This window comes from Heteronotia binoei, chromosome 11, assembly GCF_032191835.1.
Source record: "Heteronotia binoei isolate CCM8104 ecotype False Entrance Well chromosome 11, APGP_CSIRO_Hbin_v1, whole genome shotgun sequence".
NCBI lineage: Eukaryota > Metazoa > Chordata > Lepidosauria > Squamata > Gekkonidae > Heteronotia > Heteronotia binoei.
Genome location: NC_083233.1, coordinates 47,826,562 through 47,852,466, shown reverse-complemented (window position 1 = coordinate 47,852,466; position 25,905 = coordinate 47,826,562). Strand labels below are relative to the sequence as shown.

General features: G+C 47.5%; 1 protein-coding gene across 2 annotated transcripts in view; it reads left to right on the top strand.

The window, feature by feature from the left end:
- Positions 1-25,905, top strand: part of DGKK (diacylglycerol kinase kappa) — a 55,620-nt gene that overhangs the window by 24,437 nt on the left and 5,278 nt on the right. For both annotated transcript variants that reach the window (XM_060249564.1, XM_060249565.1), the window contains exons 3-25: positions 284-364; positions 551-655; positions 1,182-1,314; positions 5,828-5,934; positions 6,171-6,296; positions 7,820-7,922; positions 11,626-11,788; positions 12,492-12,600; positions 13,957-14,096; positions 15,028-15,109; positions 15,317-15,408; positions 15,822-15,921; positions 16,704-16,950; positions 17,696-17,797; positions 18,840-18,939; positions 20,579-20,686; positions 21,729-21,825; positions 22,242-22,349; positions 22,951-23,064; positions 23,504-23,638; positions 24,137-24,303; positions 25,074-25,194; positions 25,684-25,770. In XM_060249564.1, the coding sequence (XP_060105547.1) occupies positions 284-364; positions 551-655; positions 1,182-1,314; positions 5,828-5,934; positions 6,171-6,296; positions 7,820-7,922; positions 11,626-11,788; positions 12,492-12,600; positions 13,957-14,096; positions 15,028-15,109; positions 15,317-15,408; positions 15,822-15,921; positions 16,704-16,950; positions 17,696-17,797; positions 18,840-18,939; positions 20,579-20,686; positions 21,729-21,825; positions 22,242-22,349; positions 22,951-23,064; positions 23,504-23,638; positions 24,137-24,303; positions 25,074-25,194; positions 25,684-25,770 (2,727 nt within the window). The remainder of the gene's footprint in view (positions 1-283; positions 365-550; positions 656-1,181; positions 1,315-5,827; positions 5,935-6,170; positions 6,297-7,819; positions 7,923-11,625; positions 11,789-12,491; positions 12,601-13,956; positions 14,097-15,027; positions 15,110-15,316; positions 15,409-15,821; positions 15,922-16,703; positions 16,951-17,695; positions 17,798-18,839; positions 18,940-20,578; positions 20,687-21,728; positions 21,826-22,241; positions 22,350-22,950; positions 23,065-23,503; positions 23,639-24,136; positions 24,304-25,073; positions 25,195-25,683; positions 25,771-25,905) is intronic.

The following is a 25,905-nucleotide window of genomic DNA, read 5'->3' as shown; positions in this document are numbered from 1 at the left end:
AGTCACAAGCTCATTTTAAAAGGCAGCCGGGGAAGGGGGGAGAATTCCCTCATAAGTAGGCGATCTGGAAATCTGGACTAAAAATATATGCAACTCTGCTACCAGGGAACTTGGTTTTCTTCATCTGTGTAGTGTTCTGATTCTGGGCAAGATTTTGAGATACTTTAAGAGTTGGGATGAATGGAAGAGAAGATGGGAGGTCTGCTGTACCATTGGCCTAAAGAGTTAAACAGACCAGGCCTTGTTTCTGGAATTGGCATTGCTGTCCCCCTTGTTTTCCCAGTCTCTGATCTTTGATGAAGTGGACCTGTCAGATGCCAGTGTAGCAGAAACCAGCACCAAGAATATTAACAACAGCTTCACAGTAGGTCTGCCTCCTGTACCCCAGGGGATTGGGAGATCCTGAACATCCCATAGGTTTTCAAATGGTCCCTGTCTGGTCTCTTAGCCTAAAGGCTTTGGTCCAACTCCCCTAGAAGCCTTTTTTCCTTCTCCTTTGTCTGGATCAGTCAGTTCTGATGGCTCATTCAAGGCAGCCCTTCTTCTCTAGGTTATTACACCATTCCGAAAACTCATCCTCTGTGCAGAGAATCGGAAGGAGATGGAAGACTGGATTGGTGCCCTGAAGTCTGTCCAAAAATGGGAAATCAATGAGGTAGGAGAAACAGAGATGCATGGAGATGGGGAGAGGATGGAGCACTGTGCCCAGAGGAGGGAGGAGGACGGCATTAACATTGACACCTGCAAAAGCCTCTTCTGGATGTACCCCTGCCACTGTAGGATTCATGTTTTAACCACTTGGTGCAGTTCTCCATAACATAACCTGGAATCTGCAACAGGATCTCTGAGGGCCAAATAAGTCCCTTTAAAGGCAGCAGCTGCCCCTCCCCAGTTTCTAAACTGAGAGGTATGTGGCTGGACAAGTTCCTGGTAGCCTATTTTGGCACAAAGCAGGTGTGTGGTTGGGAGGGGGGAGAAGTTGTTCACTGTTCTGCCCTGAGAACTGGCTCTCCCACAAATTTGCTGTCAGGTGGGGAATGGGAGAGTACCCATGTGAAGATTACTTTAACCAGAGTGAATGTTCTCCTCTGGCAAGAAATCCTCGCCATTAAAGCCCCTCACCCTCGCACACTTGAATCTGTCTGGGCACCACATCTCCCCTTCTTCCTATGATGTTTCAGGCTTCCCAGTTCAATATGGAGCACTTTTCTGGCCTGCACAACTGGTATGCCTGCTCCCATGCCCGGCCCACCTTTTGCAACGTCTGCCGGGAGGCACTGTCTGGGGTCACCTCTCATGGTCTCTCTTGCGAAGGTAATTGGCTCCTTTATCTTGCATGCAAACTTTTCCCCTTCATGAGCAGCAAAGGAAAGTGAATGAAAGATAAGCTAAGATGCTGATCTTGCAGCAAGGAAGCCAAGACTGGCTGTAACTTTTTTCCTTGGGGTTCAACGAGTGAAATTTTGCCCTCCATCCACCTTGCACCCTTCCCTTACTACATAATCTTTTAGTGTACTTCTTCTCTGTCAAGCAGGAAAAGATAACTTTAAAAAAATCTGTCCATTGTCATCCTGCCTTTTCCTCCTGAGACGTTAAACTGTTTAATGTACATTTAGGAATTTATTGTAATTGTAAAAAAAAATTGTTTGCTGCTTTGAGAAATTATTTGATAAAGAAAAACAGAACATATGTTTTCTGAGTAAATAAAAATTTTATCAAAGCATGAATATACAAATGGACCATGAGCAAAACTGAGTCTGGTTTATAATAACATAAGAGCTCGGGATGCCAACTTCCAGGTGGGAGCTGGGGAAACCCCTGGAATCACACCTCGGACTACAGAGATCAGTTTCCCTGGAGAGAATGGATGCTTTGGAGGGTGGACTCTATGGCATTGTATCTTGCTGAGGTCCTTGTCCTCCTCAGGCTCCATCCCTACATCTCCAGGAGTTTCTCAACCTAGGTCTGGCAATCCTACATCCCCTGCTGGTGGCCAGGAGGATATGGGAACCCTAATAAGAGCCCTGCTGAATCATACCACTGGACCATCTAGTCTTGCATCTTGTTTAATGCTGTGGCCAACCACTTGCCCCGGAGAGCTTATAAACAGAGCATAGAAGGCATTCCTCTGATGTGACCCCCTGGCACTGGTATTCAGAGATTTGCTGCATCCGAATGTGCAGGCTCCCTTTTGTTATCATGGCTGATAGAAACTGATGGACTTCTTCTCCATGAATTTCAGTAATTCCCTTTTAAAATCGTCTGTGGAAGGCCTGTAGCTACAGTGGGGCCTGGGGGGGGGGGCTTCCAACTGTATGGCCCCTCTATTGGAGGGCCCCCAATCTGCTCACTGCCACTCTGAACAAGTAGTAGCATTGTTGCTGGCCTTTTAGCTTTTTTCTCTCCCCTTCCCTAACACAGCATGCAGAGCAAAAGAGGGGGAGGAAAAGTCAAGAGGTCTCTGTCTCTCTGAGAGAGAAAGGGGCTGCTGTGACTGCCCAGGCAAAGGGGGGTTAGCTTGTGGAACTCAAGGCAGCTTACAATGCCAAGAGCCCTAGGCTGTCAAACCAGGTGCCCCTCCCTCTCCCCCCAAAAACAACAAATCCTGCTGTGGGCCCCACCAAACATGAAATCCTAGCTGTGGCCCTAGTTAGTGGCCTGATTTAAAAGTAAATCATTCCACTTCATTTCCTCTCCCATTTCAACAACCCATATCTATAATATTCTAAAAGCTAAAATGCATTGCATAGCAGATGCACGTTGACACTTCCCCATCACATACATATGTAACTTTTTGATACACAAATAGAATATACAGAAACAGAAGAAACCCATATGCATATATACTGTGACCTATGGAAGACAGATCACCCACTGTGCATGCGTACTCCTCGCCCTCCTGTCTCCCAACAGGGCAGTCAACAGACATTTTGGGGAGATGAAGGGGTGGTCATTAGAATTTGAGCTTTCATTGTGCTGTATGGGAATCATTTGCAACTGGTTTGTCTTATCCACACAGTAAAATCCAGTTGTGAATGATAGGTAAAAGGTATGCTTACTTTGCAATCTCTGCTTTCTGTGGCTCTACCTTAGACATGAAGCAGGTGTGTGCTTGCCAACCTCCAGGTAGGGCCTGAAGCTTCTCCAGAATTACAACTGATTTGCAGACTACAATAATCACTTTGTCTGGAAGAAATGACAGCATCAAAGAGTGGACTCGATGGCAATACACCACACTGAGTTTTTTCTCCCCACCTCTCTGGATATCTTCCAGGTCTCAAGTAGGGGTCACTCACCAAAAGTCACCATGACTTCCAGGTGCATGTGCACCCCCCCCCTCCAAAGTAGGTCTCATGAGAGGCAGCATATACATTTTCTAACTAAAATATAGCACAACGACAGCACAATTGCTAACAATGTGCAGATACAGCTTAAGTGATTCAGTGTTGAAGAGTAACTACATTTTAAGGGCCACTTACATGCTTCCTAATCAATTGAGTTGCTAACCTCTAGCTGTTGGCTGGAGATTTCCCAGAATTACAACTGATTTTCAGACTGTAGAGATCAGTTCGTCCTGGATCCCATAGATGCTATGGAAGATAGATTGCATGGCATTATACCCTACTGAGATACCGCCCCATACTCTCCCCAAAAAATCCCTCCCCAAAATCTCTAACCTGGAGCTGGCAACTCTAGTAATCAAGAATCTCCAACCTTGTTGAATTTACAATACAGATATTTTGGGTATTTTTAGAAAAGGTGATGAGTACTTCCACAGAATTTCTGCCTCAGGACAGGAATTAGTCATAAAATGGCTGCCCCGAGTAGGGTTGCCAGCTCCAGGTTGAAAAATATCGGGGATTGGAGCCTGAGGAGGGTGTAGTTTGTGGAGGGAAGGAACTTCTGTGGTGAATAATGCCATCAGGTCCATCTTCCAAAGCAGCCATTTTCTCCACTTGACCTTATTTCTGTGCCTGGAGATCAGTTGAAATCCCAGGAGGTCTTTGGCCACCACCTGGAAGTTGGCAATCCTGTCCACAGGTTATGGCTAGTAATACTTTGGGAGGTTCCAGGGCAAGCATCTTACTGTGACTGGGGTGGCTGCTCCAGATGGCACTCAGGGCAGAGACAAATGGACTGTTGCCTCCTGGGCTTGTCTGATGTTTGGCAATCCCTTGCTAGCTAGTCAAAAACAGCAGTTTCAATGTTAATTAATTTTAAAAAAAAAGACAGGAAAGATTGGCAAAAAAAATCACAATCATTTAAGAATTCTTTGAGAGTCACTACAAATGTAAGGGTGATAGATAAGACTATATACTTGGATTTCCAAAAAGCAAAGACCTGCACTGAAGCTCTTAAGCAAATATAAGAAAGGATATCTTAGAGCTAGAAATCATGGAACTGAAGAAATGAGCAGTGACTCATGAAAATGTCTACTCTGCCACAAATTTTGTTAAAGTTCTACAGGACTCTTGCTGTTTTCTATTGCTACAGACAGACTAAAATACCTGCCCATCTTAATCGTAAGCAAAGTTTGGTAAGAGCACATATCCTTTCATAGATGAATCACTTTTAAAAGCAACAAAAGGATAGACAATTAATAGGCAGGCCATGTCATGGAGAGGAGCAAGAAGGAGCCACTTCCCCACCACAAAAAAATATGTTTAATAACTGGAGCTGTTTTAGTTATTCATAGAAGATCAGCAGTTTAAGGGTGATCGACAAGGTAGCCAGGTTTGTGGATGACCCCAAATTATGTGTGGTTGCTGCAAACAGAGCTCCAAATGGGTGTTTTCAAACTGGGTCAGTTGGTAACAGAATATTAAATGAGGCCCAATATAAGCAAGTGTAAAGTGATGCACATCTAGGGCAGAATATCCTAATTATATACTCTCCCTGATGAGCTCTGAACTGGTGGTGACAACTGATGAGAAACTTGTTGTGTTGGAAATAAAGAACATTAATTCTTTGGGCAGAACAGTGAAAAAGACAAAACTTAATGACATGGATTTATGAGGGAACAGACTGGAAATAAAACTTGCCGGCATCAAAATGTCTGCATATTGACCTGTGGTGCAGCTGCAGTTCGAATACTGGGGGCAATTGTGATGAAAAAGGATATCTTAGAGCTGGGGAAAATGTAGAAAAGGACAAGCCATACTGATCAATGGACTGCAGTATCTTTTCTGGGAAAGCAGGTTAAGGAGTTTCTGGTTCAGAGAAGAAGATTATTAAGGGGAGATGTTAACAAAGTTTGAGTCCCGTGGCACCTTTAAGACCAAGACATTTTTTTATTTAAGGTATAAGCTTTCATGTGTATGCAGACTTCTTCAGATAGTATCTGGATTTCACTGATATCTGAAGAAATGTGCATGCACATGAAAGCATATACCTTGAATAAAACTTTGTTGGTCTTAAAGGTGCCACGGGACTCAAACTTTGTTCTGCTGCTTCAGACTAACACAGCTATCCATCTGAATCTAAGGGGAGACATGATAGAGGTTTAGAAAATTATGCATGAGGTGCAGAAGGTAGAAAGAGAGAACTTTAGTCCTTCTCCCACTGAGGACACCCTGTGATGATTGATGCAAGACAAACAAAATGAAGTCCTTCACACCATGCACAATTAATTCATAGAATTTGTTCCTTACAAAATGTAGTTTACATTGCTTTAAAAGAGGCATAGATCAAATTTGTTCAAAATCTGTCTGCTGCTATCACTGTTGGAGATAGGATGCTAACCTAGTTGAACCTAGTACAATGCTCTTACGTTCAGATGTCTTCCTTCCAACTAATCGTCACCTGCTTGATTCCCCCCCCCTCCTAGTTTGCAAGTTCAAAGCCCACAAACGCTGTGCTGTGAGAGCTACCAACAACTGCAAATGGACCACTCTGGCCTCCATAGGAAATGACATCATTGAGGATGAAGATGGGGTAATGTTCCGAAACCACCTTCCTTCTCACACCCTCCTCTGCACCACCAGCATAGCTGTTCAGGTCTGATTGCCTTTCTGCACTCAGTTCCTGGTGTGGTGGGCTCATGACTGATGCTTTGCATTGTGTTATCCTCTGCTGCATATCTCAATGGCTCCCTGCAAAGGGATGAAGCCAGATCTGCAAACACACAAGCCCTGCTTCCCATCTAAGCTCTTTGATCTTTTGCCTCTCAGGTGGCCATGCCTCACCAATGGCTGGAAGGGAACCTCCCTGTCAGTGCCCGCTGTGCCGTTTGTGACAAAACGTGTGGGAGTGTGCGGAGGCTGCAGGACTGGCGCTGTCTCTGGTGCAAAGCAATCGTAAGAGCTGCTCTTTCTTCTGTTCTCACTCTCTTTTTCTCCAAGTCTTCCTCTACCCTCTCCCCTGCCTGCCCACCCACCCACCTATGGGGAGTGCAGTAGAGCCTCTAGCAATCCCAATATGCCGTTTTGACAGATTTTCTGAAATATAACCAGATTACTAGTAGTTTGATTGGCGCATGTGTTAGGAGCTCTTGGCTGATATGGGAGCAGCAGCTCAGGCAAAGAGGGGGGAGATTGTTCTAGCACATGCACCCTAGGAGTACCAAAATGCCTGTTCTTTTGTAGAAGGTTTAAAAATGCATGTTTTCCCCATCTCTGTGTACAAAAAAGTAAAAGCCGCTGAGGCTGCAGAAGGGATGAATGAGGAAGCTGGGGAGGGGAGAGAGCGAGGGAAGAGGGAGAGGGCAGCAGGAATGAAAGGCAGCTTGTAGGCAAGGGAGTATGGTTTTTATAGCTGCAGGAAATAAGCACAGTCCATGGAATGGGCCAGGTAATGTTTTGCTGATCTCTCCTCTCCATGTAGAATGGGGGCACAGATGCAATGGCTGCTGCTTCTGTGCATCAGCCCTGCCTTGAACAGCTGCACAGGGGCTTTATGCATGGTGCAGTCAGGAATAAAGCATGGGGATATAATACAGTAGGTTTCCAAATTTAGTTAGGGAATTGATTTGCAATATGTACCATGCATAGGCCCAATTCATACATTAAATCCCTTCATGCATGTTTGGAGATGGAGCTGACGCACCAAGTGGGAGAAACAGACTTGTGCCCCCATGCTCCCAAATGTATTTAGGAGAACAATCCACAAAGTATCATCTGATCCAGTCCCTTAGTATGTGCAGCTGATGTAATGATGTAAGAAGACTATTTAGTGCATTCTTTTTTGTAGTTCAGTGCCGCCCTGTAGTTGTGAGCCGCCCTGAGCCCACCTTGGTGGAGAGGGCGGGATATAAATCGAATAAATAAATAAATAAGGGTTTGGGATTAGTCCACTGTGTAAGCTTGTGTAGAACTCCTTGCCTGGCAGAATGGAAAAGAATCCAAATTGCAGGGATACCCGCCCTCCCATGGAGAGAAGAGTAAATTAGTCTGTCAACTACTGGGAAAGAGTGTGGCTGAAAACAGGATATTTACAAATCTGTAATCATTTAAATTGTTGATCTTGTCTTTTTGCCAAGCAGGCTGAAGCCCAATTTAATTTAATTTTTTGCATCGCACCTTATCTGTTCTGCCAGGGGAAGGGAGGTTTGGGAGAGGCCTGCACGCTCCGCAGAGCAGTCAAGGGTGTCAAGTCAAAGACACAAAACACTCTCTTGCAATATTACAAATAGGCAAGCCAGGCTAAAATTGTTCCCTGCCCCAAATATGGGGCAGTTTCTAAATCCCTTGAAAGTTTGACTGTCCCAGCTGCTTTCTTCCCCTCTCCAGGTGTAGCAGTGTTGTGTCCATAGATACCACCCCTCTTGGTTTGGGGAGGAATTGCCTACTTTAATGGCTTCTATCGTTCTTCTCTTTGGCAGGTCCACAGTGCATGCAAGGAGCAGCTGGGGAAGAAGTGCCCCTTGGGGCAGTACAAGGTGTCCATCATCCCCCCTACCGCCCTCAACAGCATTGACTCAGATGGTAAGGCTGGGATAGGTGGCCAAGCTAGACCACACCTCCATGGGCTTGTCTGGCAGGCAGATCACCTGCTAATTTGTTTGTAGAGTGATGTTTTCTGTTCCTTCAGTGTTGGAAAACACATGATGTGCTGAACTGTCTGAACTTCCAGAAGGTAGTGGAGGTTCTTGCCTCTCCTGAACAGCTGTCAGGCTTAGTCTGCCTGGCCTCTTCTCCTGTCGTTGTTGCATTTTCATTGTGCCCCTAGTCCAGCCCTTTAACTCAAATTGGACAGTGGTGAAGGAATAGTCTGTCCTTTGTTCTTTGGTTGGTGGACTGGAGCTTTGCTTGGCTGGCAAAAAGCACTGTAGAGTCTGGATTTGTGAACTGGACCTCAACCGCAGTGTCCTCTTGGAATGGGTTTGGACAATTCTTCCCATTGGATCTCTTTCTCAGGCTTCAAACCACATCCCCCACACCCCTCAGGGGGAACTCCTGTGTACTTTTGGGGCAGAGATGACTGCAGCTGAGAGCTTTAGAGCTGCTAAACACTCTTTTCCAGGGGTCATTTTGTAGAAAAATAGGTGGTGGAGTTCATCCAGGGATTGTTATGCAGCTGCACCTACTATTCAATGGACAAGGAGGTGAAACTCTCAGAAGGAGGAGGTGGAACTAAGGTTCAAGAGCTGTGCTCCTGTGATCTCCCACTGAATCTGAGACCTGCTCTTTGCGTATGCAATGGGACTAGCTTTCCCCTCCTAATCTGCTTGGAGAGAGCTCTGGGCTTATTTGTCTGTTAATTTGTGGTTTGCAGAGTTGTCTGTGCTCAGGGCTGTGGGCAATTTGTCCTTGGAGGGCATGAAAGATCTTGAGAGACCCTGTTCAAATGTCGCCACCATCTGAGGCTAGACAGGTGGCGACTTGAGAAAGGGCCTACTTGGTCTTGGCACCAAAACTTTGTTACTCCTTCCCCAGGGAAATTCATCTATGTCTCTCTATCATTGTCTGCTCCCAGTGGATAAAAATTTATTTCTTCTTGTTTGTCGTTTCCTCCATTAACTGATATTGGCTCTCATTCCTAGTTGTGTTACGTGTGTTTTTGTGTTAATATGTTTGATTGAATTGTTTAAATATTTTATATATAATAGTTTAAATGCTGTTTTAATGTTGTGGTGTTTTAATATTGAAATGTTTTTGTGTTTTGATGTTTGCCACCCTGGAGACCCAGTTTGGGGGGAAAGACAGGATAGAAATGTTTTAAATAAACAAATGAAAGGGCTGTCTGCCACTGAGATAACTTGCTTTGAATTTTGAGGCATGTGTAGAAAATCATACCTGTAGAGCCAGCAAGCTGTAATGGTTAGACTGTTGGACTAACATTTGGGAGACCCAGTTTCAAAAATGCTTTCTGCCATGGAAGCTTGTTAGGTGATCTACCTTATAGGGTTGTTGTTAGGATTAAATAGAAGATGGGAGAATGGTTTGTAAACCACTTTCAGTTGGGACATTTTTTCAACTGTAAAAGGTGAATTGCATGTGCAGCCCCAGATTTAGATTAGGTTTTAACCCCTTTGGTTTTGATGAAATGCTTTTTTCTGTTTAAAACAGCAGCAACAGCACAAGGACCTTGGTTTTGATTAATCATAGATAGCAGGGCTTGGAAGGTTTAAGGCATGAAGCCCGCTCCCCAAATGACCCTGATCCAGGACTGCCTGTGCAATTTAGGTTTTGCAGGATAATAGAGATCCATGATCTGGTTTGAAAAAGAGTCATGTGAACTTGGTGGGGGTTTATGGTGGGTGGGGTCTCTGAGGAACTGAAAAGGCTTTACACTGCTGGAGGGGGCAAAGGCACTTACCCAAGGGAACTGTTTGTTCCTGGACATGGCGCTGCTCTGCTCTCAAGTGGCTCAGGGCCAGGCAGGCATAGATGCCCAGCTGGCTATTGATCTGCCCTTGTGGTGCCAGCCTGGCTCAGTGAATGTGTTTTGCTCCCAATCTAATTTATTTAAAGTACCTGCAGATTGCCAGTCCTTTGTGACCTGTCAAATGGTTGATCTTGTTTTCTTGCATCTGGTGTTACTCTCTGCCAAAGAGACCATTTGCACATCTCTGGGCAATTTCCAGTCAGCCTGATAGATTTTTCATTCTTTAAAAGAGTGCTCTGGAGAGGGATCTGGAGTAGAATTGGTCCTGGGGGTGGAAGTGGGAGCTGTAGCTTTGCTGCTTCCTTGAATGGGGCCTCTGGCATGTCCGAGATGGGGGCATCTGGCCTGTAGAGTTGCTCCCAGTGCTTTAAGCGTGCTCCTCTCAAAGTTGGCCTGACACATGGTTGGTTGATTTATTTTCTGCTTTCCTGCCCTCACAAGGGCCACCAAGGTGGCTAACACTTTAGGATGTACATGATAAAACCATTAAAATAGCCCCACTCCCAAACATACCTCATTAAAACTACTTTTAAAAGAGTTTAAAAACAGAGTTAAGATATATATATAAAGCAATTAAAAATATGCACACAACATAAAACACTGGTTAGAAGGGAGGGATCTTTGAGGGAATGCCAAATAAAACAAATACGTCCTTGCCTGCTGGCCGAAGTCAGCAACAGAAGTGGACTGAATCTTCCTACAGAGAGACTTCCAGAAATTTGGTGCAGTGATTGAGAAGGCCCTCTCCCAAATTTCAGCCACTTAGTCTCAGAAGACAGGGCCACTGAAGATGACCGTGACAGTTGGGCAGGTGCATAAGGGATTAGCTAGTCCTTCAGGTATCGAATTGGAAGCCAGGGTAGGTGAGCCAAGACTGGAGTGATATGGTCCCTACAACCCACTCCAGTTAACATCCTGGCTGCAACATTCTGCACCAGTTGAGGTTTCTGAATACTTTTCAAGGGCAGCCCCACACAGTGTGCATTGCAGCAATCTAATGTAATGAGGGCATGCAACACAGGGGCCAGATCTTTTGTCCAGGAAAGGCCACAGCTGGCTAACCAGTTGAAGCTGCTAAAAGGCACTCTTGGAAACAGCTGCCACCTGCTTATCGAATTGTAGGCCTAGATCCAAGAGCACCCTCAGATTATGGACCTCTTCCTTCAAGAGGTGAGCACACTGTCCAGAACGGGTGACATCTTAAATCCTGAGTCAGACCTTCCACCCAAGAGTAGCACTTCCATCTTGTTAGGGTTAAGCTTCAGTTTATTAGCCCACATCAAAACTGCCTTCAGGCACTAAGTTCGGGGATCAGCTGGAAGTCTGAGATAGAGGTGATTGTCATCTGCATATTGGTGACAACCCAACCCAGATCTCTGGATGACCTCACCCAGCAGTTTCATGTAGATGTTAAAGAGCATAGGGAACAAGATGGAACTTTGTGGGAACCCATAGACCAAGGGTTTGAACAGCAGACCTCCAGCACCACCTTCTAAAACCTACCCACCAGGTAGGACAGGAACCACCCCAGAATGGTGCCTTCCATTCCCAGTCCAGATAGGTGGTCCAGAAGGATACCATGATTGATTGTATCAAAAGCTGCGGAGGCCCATGAGGACCTCTGTCCATCTCTCAGCACAAGTCATCCACCAGGATGACCAGTGTTGACAGTGCCAGGAAAGGACAGGAGGACTTTAAGGTTCATTTGGGACAATGAGCCAGTCTACAAGGTGAGCAGCCAGTTTAGGTGACTTGCCACCTCTGCTGTTGACTGACTGTATTGTCTGTCTATTCTGCCAGGGTTCTGGAAGGCCACCTGCCCCTCCTCCTGTTCCAGCCCCCTGCTGGCCTTTGTCAACTCTAAGAGTGGGGACAACCAGGGAGTCAAATTCCTGCGCAAGTTCAAGCAGTTCCTCAACCCGGCCCAAGTCTTTGACCTTATGAATGGGGGGCCACACCTGGGGTAAGTGTCTCTTTTGAGCTCTCTGTGCTTTGTGCATGCCGTCAACCTGGGAACAGCAGGACATCTGACCAGTCAGAGAGCCAGTTTGGTGTAGCGGTTAAGTGTGTGGGTTCTTATCTGGGAGAACTGGGTTTGATTCCCCACTCCTCCACATGCAGCTGCTGGAATGGCCTTGGGTTAGCCTTAGCTCTCACAGGAGTTGCCCCTGAAAGAGCAGCTTCTGTGAGAGCTCTCTCAGCCCCACCTACCTCACATGGTGTCTGTTGTGGGAGAAGAAGATAAAGGAGATTGTTAACCGCTCTGAGACTTGATTCAGAGAGAAGGTGGGGTATAAATCTACGGTCTTCTTCTTCTTAAGCACCATTGCATAGAGCATTCAGGTCACTTGGCTCTTAGATGCTTCCCTCCTTGGAACAACCTGAGATTGGATTGAGCAGCGGTTCCTTGGTGATGGGGGATTGTGAACCCCAAAGCATGACCTTCTCCACTCAGATTTGGATCTCCAGGTCTGATATATGCTGCCTGCACCACAATCCACCCTGTCTGCACTGTTCCAGGAGGTGGCTATGTGTCAGCTTGGAAGAAAGAACATAGAGATGAGCAACCAAGAAGCTGGAGCCAGCCAACCACCCCATTGTGATCATGGAAGCATCTGGTGTGCTGATGTCCGTGTCAGTCAGGTTTTTTTCTATTCCCTGCTCAGGTTGCGCCTCTTTCAGAAGTTCTCCACTTTTCGGATCTTGGTGTGTGGTGGTGATGGCAGTGTGGGCTGGGTGCTGTCGGAAATCGACTCACTAGGATTGCACAAGCAGGTGGGAATCATTCTGTTCCCCCTCCCCCTCTTTATACTCTGCCTCCATTGGTGATGACATTGCTTTTACTAGCAATGGGAAAATTAGAAGACCTCAGGATTCTGCACCAGAAAAGGCTGATTTCTGTTCCTTTGGCATGGAAATTTTGCTCCATGCGTCCCCCAGTGCCTCCACTATTGGCAGCAGGGTGTTTTGGGGCTTCTACATAACATTTTTGTCCAGTTAACCATCTTCTGCATTTTCCTCAGCTTTACTGTGGCCTCCCCACCCCCCTGCCCTGCTAGCTTAGGTATAATTTTTCCTGAAAGATCGTACTCAAAGAAAAATTGAGTATGCCACCCACAACTGGCACCATTTCTTCTTTCATTTTATTTGGCACCCTCCATTCCCCACCACTAATGGGCTTCCCTCCCATTTTTTCTTTTTTTATGGCAAGTAGGTGTATCACTATAGCAGTATTACACTATGGCAATATACCTGCTACCTTTTTTAAAAGCCAGCAAAAAGTACTCCAGTGGCAGGGAAGGGGATAGTAGGTGAAAAATTGGGAAAGATGCAGAGAATCTCCTCCCATGTGCCGAGGCTTCATTGCCACAGTGAGAGCCTTTGTATTTACAGCGGCAATAAGAGTTCAATGGGAATCGCCCACATGTGGAAGCAACCTTCTGTATTTAATAAATCACATGATTTGAGTGAGTTGCAAGAACTGGGCAAACCTGCATCTATTCTTTTAATGTCTTCCTGATGCCCTTTTTCCTTGGCTTGGGTTAGGGTGGAGGTGGCAGAAATCAAATCTTTCACGATAAGAAGACTACTTGTGGCCAGGGCTGTGTGCGTTTTGAACCAAAGCAGATAGCAAATATTTATTTAGGGGGCTCATAAAGTACTAAGGGCCAAGGAAAACAAACAAGGGGGGGAACCAGTAGAGGAGTGTAAAAGAGGACAGCTTCCAAAGGTGTTTAACAGTGGATGTTTGATAACGTATTCCACTGCGTGTTGTGATTGCTCCCTCCATCAGGGGAAATTTCTATTTACTGTTGAGGGCTGTGTTGGTACATATTTCAGTCTCTGTTGCTAAAACAGGAGAGCTTGCAAGCTTCCTTGCACAGCCCTCCCCAATGAATAGCTGTTACCCCAATGGAGAGAGTGATGTCAAAACATGTTGGGAAATATATGAAGCATTTATTTTTAGACACATTTGGATGTCATCCTCCTCTTTTGTCTCTGTCAGCACAAAAAAGAAGGGAAACACGAGTCCTCAGCCTTCATGGTGTTTGATTTCTGAGCAGCCCAAGTGTGGCAGGATTTTTGTGCAGCTCTAGCTGTACTGACTGTCTCTCTTTTGGTTCACAACAGTGCCAGCTTGGCGTCCTGCCACTGGGGACTGGCAACGACCTGGCTCGGGTGCTTGGCTGGGGCAGCCTCTGTGATGATGACACACAGCTGATGCAGGTTCTGGAGAAGCTGGAGCGAGCCACCACCAAAATGCTGGACAGGTGAGCCCCACCTGGAAGCCACCTATGAAATGGAGGGCTGGGTGAGCATTGGCAGCGTATGCTGGATCAGGGCCATTTTGGCACTGCACCCAACTCCAGCAAGATGATTTGACATGTTACAAGAATATGTGCAATGAAGGCACAGGCCACCTCTACTGAATTTCCTCTTCCCCCTCCTTTGCTACGCCCAAGCAAGACTTTTATAGGGAAAGAAGTGGGGGCACTTCACAGAAGCAGCACAGTTTCAGTGCTGAAGGCCTTTTTCCTACAGCAGAAGGCAGGGCAGACTATACTTTGCCAGGATCCAAATTCATGTGCTAACTGCACAATATACTGGTAGTTTTGCATATCTACCAGGCATGTGAAGGCCCAGCTCAGATTCTCCTGATCAAAAATGGCCTCAGAATTGATAATCACACTGTAAATACACCGATGTGTAGTGACTGGGAAATAGGGTTGCCAGGTCCCCTCTGGCCACCAGTGAGAGGCAGGGGGGTAGGGTTGCCAGCTCCAGGTTGGAAACTCCTGGAGATTTGGGGGTGGAGCCTGGGGAGGACAGGGACCTCAGTGGCATACAATGCCCTAGAGCCCACCCTCCAAAGCATGTGTTTTCTCCAGTGAGTCAAACCTCTGTGCTGTGGAGATGAGATGTAATTCCAAGAGATCTTCAAGCCCCACCTGGAGGCTGGATCCTTACAGTAAACTCCCCCCCACACACACACACATAAAAGGCTTAAAAGCTGCCTTCCCTTATGTGGCAATCCTGATCCAAATCAGGTCCCCAGGTGCCTGGTGAGTTTAAAAAAATGTTGGGTACTGCTTTTAGATGGTGCTCCATGCACAGATCTCCCAGCATGCATGTATTGTGGGCCTCCAACTGGGCAGGTCACAAGGCGGGACACAGCTCTGAAACCTCCATCTCCCTTTGCAGGTGGAGTGTCCTGACCTATGAGGCCCCCAAGCAGTCTCCTCCAGCCATCAAAGAAGAAGAGAATGAGGATTCCAACATCCAGGTTAGGATGACAGTGGGCAACCACTGAAGCAGACATGGAGTAGCCAGAGCAGCAGTGGGGACTGAGGGCTATGAGGGAAGGGGCTTTGGGATTCAAGACTGAGGGAGATGCAGCCTTTCTTGGAGGATTCTTCCATGGGGGCAAAGCTGATGGAAAGAGTGTACAGTGAATGCTGGCTTCTGCTCAGCTCCTTCCATTGTCTCTCAGGCTCAGATTTCCCACTATGCTGACTCAGTGGCCTTCCATCTGGCAAAGATCCTGGAGTCCGACAAACACTCAGTAGTGATTTCTTCAGCAAAGTAAGGGATGGGGCCCTGGCTGGGGGTGCGGAGGGAGGGAAACCACTCCAGCAGCACCTTCAGAAGGAAAGAGGTTGGCACACAAGCTGTGCCATTGAGAGAGTCAGGGTGGCACAGTGGCCAGACAGGTGGCTTGGATCGTAGTCCTGCCTGTGTTGTGGGGCTTTTAGTTCCCTTTCACTACCCTGATATCTGGGATAAATAGAAACTTTGGCATCTCTGTGGCACTCTTGGTGGCATTTGAGTGAAACCAGATGTTCCACAGCTGGAGACCAGAGTGGGGAAAATTAGCGTTGCTTCTGCATGTATCATGTATTTTGGGATGGATGGGCAGTTGGAATAAAGCAGTCACTTTATGGTTGGGTACAGAAAGAGCTGCCTGCAGATCCTTCTTCAGCTTCCCCCTCTCTCAGGTTCCTCTGCGGGACGGTGAATGACTTTGTGGCTGAAGTTGGCAGAGCCTATGAGCGGGCAGCTGACAGCAAGCAGGAAGCAGACACCATGGCTCGAAAGGCAAGTGTGGGTGATTCATCAGGCCCAACTCGATCTTGCTTTTCCCTGGAGTCATCTCTGCCACAAGGAGTTTTGATCAGATATTCCTTCTGAATTCCCTGCTGGGAATTCAATCCCCTATGTTTAGATCAAAGCAACGATGCAGAAGTAGAGGGGGCTTCAGCCTCCCCCCAACACACACATGCAATTTTTTCAATCTAAAATGGCCCCAGGAAGCTATTATTTGCTCTGTGGGGAAAGCTTACATGCACTGGTGACTATGCATAGATTTCTGCAGTGGATCAAACAGCGCCTCCCCAAGGCCATTTCAGATCTCAAAAACTGCATGGGGGAGGAATCAATGTTCTCTCTAAGCTGTGGAGTCTTGTGAGCAAAAATTCTGCTTCGTGAGCTACTGGCATTCAAGTTGTGAGCTACTGCATAAGTTAGTTTGCTCTAGGGCCATCCTTCCTGAGCTAAGACAAAAATGTGTGAGCTGGGGGCCAAAAAACTGTGAGCTAGCTCACACTAACTCAGCTTAGAGGGAACACTGGTCCCAATCTGAATTGGGCCTGTACATGTGTGGGAACATCTGATCAAAAGTCCTTGCAGCAGAATGAAAAGGTAATGTAACAGGTAGACAGCTGGGATCCCTCTGTGTGGGGCAGAACAGAATGGGGCACAAATCCCTTTGGTGCTTTGGAGCCACAGCTGCATGGCTACAGGGGTGGCCTTTTGGGGAAGTTTTCTGTGCCTTTCTTCTGGGGGCCTTCCTGATCTTCCTCCCCCCCACCCCCCTGCAGTGTGCAATGCTGAATGAAAAGCTAGACTCCCTGGTTCGGGAGTTGAATGACGAATCGCGGGCAATTGTGGTTCCTGAAGGCACCTCACCAGCAGCCTTGCCCAGCCCAGAAACCCCAGACAGCAGCAAGGAAGGGGCATTCCGTCCCAACCCCATGCCTCGGATTTTTAAGTCCAAGGAGCAGCTCATGCTGAGGGCCAACAGCCTGAAGAAAGCCCTACGACAGATCATTGAGCAGGCCGAGAAAGGTGAGAAGCAGACGCCTGGGAGCTGAGACATACACACCCCACTCTGTAGCTTGTTCTCTTTTGTGGGCTGGGCATTCTGCAAGACAGTCGTTCTAGGTTTTGTAACACAAAATTGTATATTCTGGGCTTGGAACAGAGTCTGCAAGTTGCAGTAAGTTGCCTCCTTTCCTGAGGTTCCAAAATATGACATTGATCAAAAACCAATTTAAGGATTATTGTGGTCGTTTTCGCACTCACCTTCCGCCAGCGCAACCCCCCTCTTCACCGCGCAGGATCTGTGCGGATTTCGCACTAAACGCTGCGGAGCAGCCAGAAAGGCGGAAGCTCCCGTCGCAAAAGCCGTGCAAACGCCAAACTGCTTTTTGGCGGTTTCAGTTTGAGCGGCTTTTGCACCGGGAGCTTCTGGCTTTTCTGGCTGCTCTGCAGCGTTTAGTGCGAAATCCGCGCAGATCCTGCGCGGTGAAGAGGGGGGTCGCGCCGGCGGAAGGTGAGTGCGAAAACGACCTGTGTGTGTGAGGAGCAGGAATTGTGCTGTGAAAAAATATGAGAATTTGCAAGAAATAACTGAATGGTATATATAGGAATAGGGCTTGAGGGCCAAGGAAAGGGGCTGGTGAATGTTCCACCAGTGGGGCTGCAGCTGCCCTACCTGATCTGCCTGGAATCTCTCTGCATTTACCAGGCTCCTTGTAATATATGTCAACAGCCTTAGGACTGAGCCTCTGTCTTTCTTTCTTCTGTACAGCTGTGGATGAGCAGAACAAGCAGACCCAGACCTACAGGAGCATCACAGTTGCTGGCAAGAAGGACAGCAATGAGGATTTCAGCAAGGAGACAGAGAAGCTTAGTAAGGCCCTTGTAGGTTTCCCTGGGAGCAAGGAGAAAAGTGGCAGATCCCATGTTTCCCCTTTGCAGGCCTGATGTGGGACAAACTGGAGGAATTTCTTTCCCTTGATGCTAACTTGCTGGGAGCCTTAAGTGAATGCAAGAGTGCCCTGGGTTCCTCTCAAGAAACTGCAGGAGCTTGTGGAAGGGCAGAGGGATGGCTGGAGGCTTGAAGACTTAATCATAGGGCTGCCAAGTTCCCGGGCTGGGCGGGGGTTCTCCTGCCCTGGAGGTTCCCAACCCGCCACCCCCGACATCACCCTCCCAAATTGCTAGCGTGTCCAGGAAAACTATAGAGCAGGGGTGTTGAACTCATTTGTTATGAGGGCCGGATCTGACACAAATGAGACCTTTTGGGGCCGGGCCATGTTGGGTTGGGCTGAGCCATGTCGTGTCAGGCCATGTGTGTACCTATTTAAGATTAGGTAGCAGAGACATAAATTTTATAAAGAACACAGACAAACACAAATATATATATTTTTTTAAAACTTAAAACATGCTTAAAATGTTAGCACTCATTGGTCTTAAGGATGCCTTCTTTGTATTTCTCCCAGGGGATCCAGGGAACTGGGCAAAGGAAGCTCTGGCTCTTTCCTTCCTTCCCCAGGGGACTGGGGGGAGGAGCCTCAGCCAATGGAGAAAACAGAGGTTTTGCTCTGTAGCTCCTGAGCAATTGAACAAGCCTGGCAAAGCAAGCTGTAATGCAGAAGGAAGCAAGATATAGGGAGAAGGAAGCAGATGACAGCCAGTTGCTCGGGGGCCTGATAGGAGCCCTCTGGGGGCCTGATTTGGCCCCCGAACTGCACGTTCAACACCCCTGCTATAGAGTTTTCCCAGAAGCTCCTAGAGTGGCTGGCAAGCGATGTTGCCAGCACGATGACATCACTTGTGAGTGATTTCATTTGTGAGTGATGTCATTGCGCTGTGCACACAAAAATTGTCCCCTGCCAGAGGCTGCAGGGGACTTGGCAACCCTTCTTAATCAGCATCTGTTCCTGTTCTAGAATCCCGTCGGGACACTGTCATCAGCACCACTTCCTCTATCATCCTGGACAGACCTGACAGTTTCAGTTCAGTCCACTTTGTTGAGGACCCGAATGCCATGTGAGTGTGTACAGGTTCCATGACTTTGTGTGTGTGTGTGTGTGTGAGAGAGAGACCTGTCACTGCCTTTTACATTGCCATTTGAAAAGACTGGTGCACTTCAGTCACATGAAATAGTGGGTTCTTGGGGTGGTGATGCTGTCTCTGCACTGGAAGAGCCAGACAAATGGCTGCTGAATAACAAGAGTATGTTTTCATCCTCATTTCAATTTGAACCTTCCTACATGTCAGTGGCATTTATGGAGAATAAGATTTACTGGTTACAGCAGCCTCCCTTTTCCTTTCTTTTTCTCTTTAAATATCTGCCACTGGTTGCTCCTGGCTTGTGACATTTGTATAAAATAGTGTGTGAGGAAAGCCTCCTGGTTTTGCCTTGGAGAGCTGTTAGAGTCAGTGAGGGTCTACAGACATGATAGCCCAATGCAAAATGTGGCCAGGAGTGCTATGACTGCTTGGTTTTCATTCTACCAGGATTGTTTCAGCAGAAGGGCACCTGTGTGTGTGTGTGTGTTGTGGGAATGTTTAATAGGTTTCTCCTAATCCCAGCAATCTATCATTTTTTCCTAATCCCATCCTTTCTTCAAGGAGTGCTGAGTGCCTTACACCGTTTTCCTCTCCTCCGTTTCATCCTAACAATAGTCCTGTGAGGTAGTTCAGGGTGAGAGTGTGTGTCACACAGCAGGGGACCAGGAAAGGTCTTTTGCTGGCTGCTGCCACTCTGATAAGGGTATGTCTGGGAGGACTAGAGCACCTACCCAACCCATGTATCTTCCTTCTTAGCAAATACCTTTTAACCGTGACTGAAGAGACATGAGGACCCAGGCAGCTTAACAATAACAATGGGTTTATTATATGTGCTCAAAAACAGTAAGTGGGTGGTAAAACTTTTTAGTGCAACAGTGAATAAAGAAACTGTAAAGGTTGGTACAAAGAAATAAAAACCCTGATGCAGCTACCTAAACATTCCCTTCTTCTAACTTCAAACCAGCTCACCCTCCTTGGATGAGGGATCCCTCTCCAGCTCTAACCTGCCTCCAGTGTTTTCCAGAGAGAGAACCACCCTGTCTGTAGCCTGGCCTACTAATGCTTTCCTCCCAGATCCCACCCCTCTGGACCAGTTTTTCCTCCAAAATTGCTGCCCATCCAATCAGAGGGACAGAAGGGATCCTGGGAGATGTAGGCCCTGTAACTACTCCTACACAGGCTTCTATGGAGCCTATAGGCCTCACTAGGCTTAGGATCATGACAGTGTGACTGGCTCAAGGACTCTCATCGAGCTAAATGGGAATTTGAACCCAACTCTCCATCACACACTCTGATTGCCACACCACCCTGTGCTGAAACGCCCAGGACCTTCCGTAATGATTGTGCAACAAGACAAGAAATACTTTTGGTCATTTTATTGCCTCTTTAGAGACCTGGGAGTAGCTATGTTCACAGCCAGATGTGGGTGTGTCATGCTTGTCAGCCAGTCAGAATCCCTCCCCTCTTGGAAGTAGTGTTCAAAAGCCATTTTCTAGCTTTCTCTAGCGCTTGAAATAACAGAATGGGCATTTTGTATTCTGATAGCATTTTGCTGGTTCTGCTCCACTGGTCACCTCTGAACTATTTTTTCTCCCCCCTCCTCATCTGGCTTCAGACAATTCTCTGAAAGATGCGTCATGAATAATTATTTTGGCATTGGCCTGGATGCGAAGATCTCTCTGGAATTCAACAACAAAAGGGATGAGCATCCCAAAAAATGCAGGTATGTTCACTCTCCCCCACACTTCTCATATGCAGAAAAGGGGAGGCCCATGAATTGTGACATGATACCGCCTTTCTCCAGTTCCCTGGAGGCCTGAAAACCATTTTTTACACACATTCTGAAATTGCATTTGCAATAAGATTAAGAAACTTCCCTTCTCCACGATTGGTTCCTCTGCAGTGCTGCCAGATTTCCGCTGACCCAGAACCTCCTAAACAGTTTTTGTACCTCTGGTTGGGAGTAAGTGAGGCTGGGTGGTGTAGATGGAGGTCCCTGTCCTAAGGACCAGGGAACAGACTTCTCAGATCTCAGGCATGCACGTCTCAGACCTCTGCCTGAACCATCTTTAAAGTACAGTTGGGGAAAGGTCCAGTGCAATGGTAAACAATATCACAGCCTTCTGCTGTACAGATATTTCAGGGGAGTTCTGCAAGAAGCAAAGCGATGGTGCCTTCCCAGTGAAGCTGCTTAAAATGCACAGCCTGGGATTTTATTGAAGCTTACCAAGTTCTGACTGAACCTCCTGCACAGCCTTTCTTCACAACAAAGCCTGCAGGACACAGAGCAGGAACTTCAGGACTTGGGCTCAGATAATGATCTAAAAGAATCACACACTAGAAACAAAGCTGGAGGCACCTTGCATGGGAGGAGGATAGATAGCCGAATCGCAAGAGTAACACGGAACAACACAACTTAATTATCCTTAATTGCCTGCCCTGGAAAGTTCTAATAAGCCATGAAGGAGACTGCTGATTGTCTTGCTTTCAAGGAGGGCTGATTGTGTGACTGTACAAGGGCCTCCAGCATACAGAAATCTTGGATCATCATGCAGAGAAGAAGCTAGCCAGCAGGTTAAATTGGGACAGGCTGTTTTTTATAGTCAGACAAAAGATAAAAGCAACAACATAGAATAATAAGCTGACTGAGCTACCTGATGTGGGGAGGAGGAGGCATGGCATGAACAGACTGGAGAGTTAGTAAAGCTCCTCCTTTATCAATTCCTGCTTGACCTGTGACCATCACCCCATTTGTATCCTCACAGTAGCCGCACAAAGAACATGATGTGGTATGGAGTTCTGGGAACGAAGGAGCTGCTCCAGAGGACCTACAAGAACCTGGAGCAGCGTGTCCAGCTCGAGGTAGCTGCAGGCAGTTCCTTGTGGGCATTGTCTTCAGGGCAGACGCTGATGATGCATATTTGTCCAAAATAGCACATTGCCCCATGTGTGCCCTTGCTTACCTCTTGCCTGGTGGGGAGTGGGGTGTCTGGTATATCAGTTAATCTAAAAGAACCATTATGCTGCATCTTATTGTTGTAACCCCTGGATCATTTAGGGATGGGTTTTTTTACACAAGAATAAGAAATGCTTGCATACCCAAGGATCCAGTCCCAGAGCAGGCGATCCTGGGGACAGTTTCTGTAAAACTGAGAAAGCTCTTTGGATTTTGTCCTGGTCTGAGTTAAATCTGCTTTTGAACCCAGACCTTTCTCACTCTCTCTGGAAGGATGTCCTCTTGTTCTGGAGTTTATCACGTTATCCTCTCTTCTTTCCAGTGTGATGGAGTGCCCATTTCCTTGCCCAGCTTGCAGGGCATTGCCGTGCTCAACATTCCTAGTTATGCAGGAGGCATCAACTTCTGGGGAGGCACCAAAGAGGATAATGTGAGTTTGTGGGTCAGGAAGGGGGAGGGCAAGGAGATGCCTTTGGCCAGTGACATTTTTTCCTTGAACCATACATTCCCTGATTAAGAGAAACTTAATTCCCTTTTCTTGATCTCTCCCTTTATCCCACAGACAATATCTATCTATCTATCTATCTATCTATCTATCTATCTATCTATCTATCTATCTATCTATCTATCTATCTATCTATCTATCTATCTATCTATCTATCTATCTATCTATCACCTACCTACCTACCTTCATCTATCATCTATCTAATATTTCACATTCTTATAGGTAGGTTAGACAAAGATTGTCCGGTCCAGTGTCAGCCAGCAAATTCAGTGGCTGAGCAGGGATCTGAACCTGTCTCTCTCATATCCTAATCCTACTCTCTAACCCCACACTGGCTCTCCAGTCCCCCCTTACCTGTGTGGCATAGAAGAACTGGAATCCCATTCAGTGAGGAATGACCCTGTCTTGTTTGGCAGAATCTTCAAGGGTGGGACAATCTGAGGATAGATAGGGATCCATCTTCTGGGCAGAATTTAAGAGAACCTTTCCACATCTTGGGAATATTTATCGTTTCCCCCCCTTTCAGAACTTTGGAGCTCCCTCCTTTGATGACAAGAAGCTGGAAGTGGTTGCTGTCTTCGGCAGCATCCAGATGGCGGTGTCACGGGTCATCAACCTTCAGCATCATCGTATTGCACAGGTGACCTTGCAGCCACATTTGCCTGTCTTTCTGCCCAGTTAGCCCCAACCTGGTTTAAGCCTCCATGTCCAGCAGCAGTGCACCTCTGACAACCAGTTGCTAACAACAGGAGAAGCCTTTGGTCTCTCTGCCTCTGCTTGTAGACTTCCTTGGCCATGTGGCTGGCAAAGGGATGCTGGTCCAGACAGACCTTTGATGTCTCAGGGCTACATTTGTGTTGAAGGAGAAGTGGAGGGTCCCAGCTGGATAGAGTTCCCACAAGTGAAGGAAAGGCCAAATTCTATCTTGGGAAGGGGTGAGGGTGGGCCCTCCAGTCTTCCTAGTGTCTGCCCACCAGTGCAAGATGCTGAAGATCCTAATTGGTTAGAGTTCCCACAAGTGAAGGAACGGCCAAGTTCTTTCTCTGGTTCCTTCAGTCTTTCATGTGTCTACCCACCAGTGCCGGATGGTAAAGATCATAATTCGAGGAGACGAGGGCGTCCCAGTGCAGGTGGATGGTGAAGCATGGATCCAGCCACCTGGCATGATCAAAATCCAGCACAAGAACAGAGCTCAGATGCTGACCAGAGACAGGGTAAGAAACCAGTGAGATCCAGGACCCAGTGGGTACCTGCTAGCACACTTGCAGGTGATTTGGTTTGGGTTTGCTGACATTAGCACGCTGGCTGTATTGTCCACCTGTAAGCATCTCATCTGCTCCAGTGATGCATCACGGGGACTTACAAAAGCTTCTCTGGCTGCCCATTGGCTTAGCTGCTTTGAGTTCAGAGAGGGCCTAGGCAATGGAGTGTTAAGGAAGAATGGGAAAGGGGAACTGACACCTTGACTGGTACAAGTCAATTGAGAGCTGTTTGATGGTAGATGGGTGGATAGTGGATGCAGCAGATAATATTTGTTTTTCCTGTGTGGGCTGTGTGGCCCATTCCCCAGCCTTCTATACTGCTGCAAGGATGGCTTAATTGCCAGCACTCTGAGCTGCATGAGGAATACGGGTTTTAACATCCCTAGCATTCTCCCCCTCCTCTGGACCTTGTTTTCTGTGCCACCTTTCTTAAGGAGCTTGTCCCTGCAGGCTTTCGAGAGCACCTTGAAATCATGGGAGGACAAGCAGAAGGGCGAGGGCTACCGATCCACATCCCGCCCCCGCCTCAGTTCCCAGCAGTCCATGGAGTATTTGACAGAGGAGGAGCTCGCCCAGATGCAGCAGCTTGCCCAAGCAACGGAAACACTCATTAGCAGGTAGGAGGGAGCCAAGAAAGCAGCAGTGCAAAGCAGTCCGTGTGCAGAAGGGCTGGCTGTACCCAGAGAACAAAAAGCAGGAGCCAGCACTGGGGGGTGGGGGGTAGGCAGTAGTCCCACCTCTGGTCACCATGGCTGCCAAGAAGGGGGATCTTCCATTGGGGATCCTCATGGGAACAGCATTGGAGTTACTGGTTGAGCTGGATCTAGGCACTCCCTCCCTAAGCCTCCTATCTATAAAATGGGATGAATAATGTCATTGTTCCCTCCCACTCACACAAGTTTGGGGAGGGGCTGTGGCTGAGTGGTAGAGCATCTGCTTGGCATGTAGAAGGTCCCAGGTTCAATCCCCAGCATCTCTAGTTAAAATGACTAGGAAGTAGGTGATGGGGAAGACTTCTGCCTGAGGCCCTGGAGAGCTGCTGCTAGTCTGAGTGGACCAAGGCTATAACATGGTCAGAGTAAGGGAATGGGATTCATGTGTCTTTTAGAGACTGGGTTCTAAATGGGTCAGTGGAAGTAAAATGGTGGTGCTACACTGGGGCTATCAAGAGCTGCCTTGGAAACCTGGCCGGGGGGGAGGAAGTTTCCCATCAGTGTGGCAAGAATACACAAGGATGGGTATCCTGGCAGGTAGTAGCTACCTCTCCTGTGGTAGCCATCTTTCTGTAGAGATGTGTCAGGTGTTTGGTTAAGTGTGTGTGTGTGGAAGGTCAATACTGGGTTCATTTTTCAGTTCCTAACAAGCCCATTTCTTTGGTCTCCTGCAGGATCCGTGAGGCTGCCAAGACACGCAAAGCCATAGAGCAGGAGTTGGCACATGCGGTGAATGGCAGCTCCCTGGCACTGAGCGAGACCTTGCCCAACAAAGGTGGCAGCAGCAGCCCTGAGGTGCGGGAAGCAGTGAGATGACCTTCAGTGGCCGCAGGGCTTAGGCCTCTGCCTTTGTAGAGCTCCAGGGCCTCATGGGGAGCTGCAGACCTCTGTGTGTTTATCTTGTGGGGGAAGCCTTTCTCCCAGTGTGGTGCAGTGGCTAGAGTGTCAGACTAGGTTCTGGGAGGCCCAGATTCAAATCCCTGCTCTGCCACAAAAGCTTACTGGGTGACCTTGGACCCATTGCATACTCTCAGCCTAACCTATCTTTCAGGATTTTTGTGAGGATAAAACAGAGGAAAGAACAATGTAAGCCACTTTGGGTGGGAAGCGGGAGAAAGGCAGAATATAAGTCAAGTAAAATCTTAAATAAAGGCCAAGGAGCCTGTCATCTGGTGCCTGGCTGGCTGGGTCTCATTCTGCATGCCTTGCCAGCTAAGAGCATCATTCCTCATTCAGGCTTTGTGCCATCTTCATCTTTCTCTCTTTCCTGCCTGGTCCCTTCAGGTTCTGAGCAGAAGCACAGCTGTGGAAGTGTCAGTGAGCGTGAAAGCCCTCTACACTGAAACCCGAGCTTTTCTGGAAGGGAAACTGGTGAGTGCAGGACTAAGGGAGAGCAGGGGGAAGGAACAGACTGCATGCGCCCCCCCCCCCAAGCTTTCCCATCACTGCACTTTCCTGCAGGTCTACTCAGTGGACCAGGGATGAGCAGCACCTTCCACTATCAGG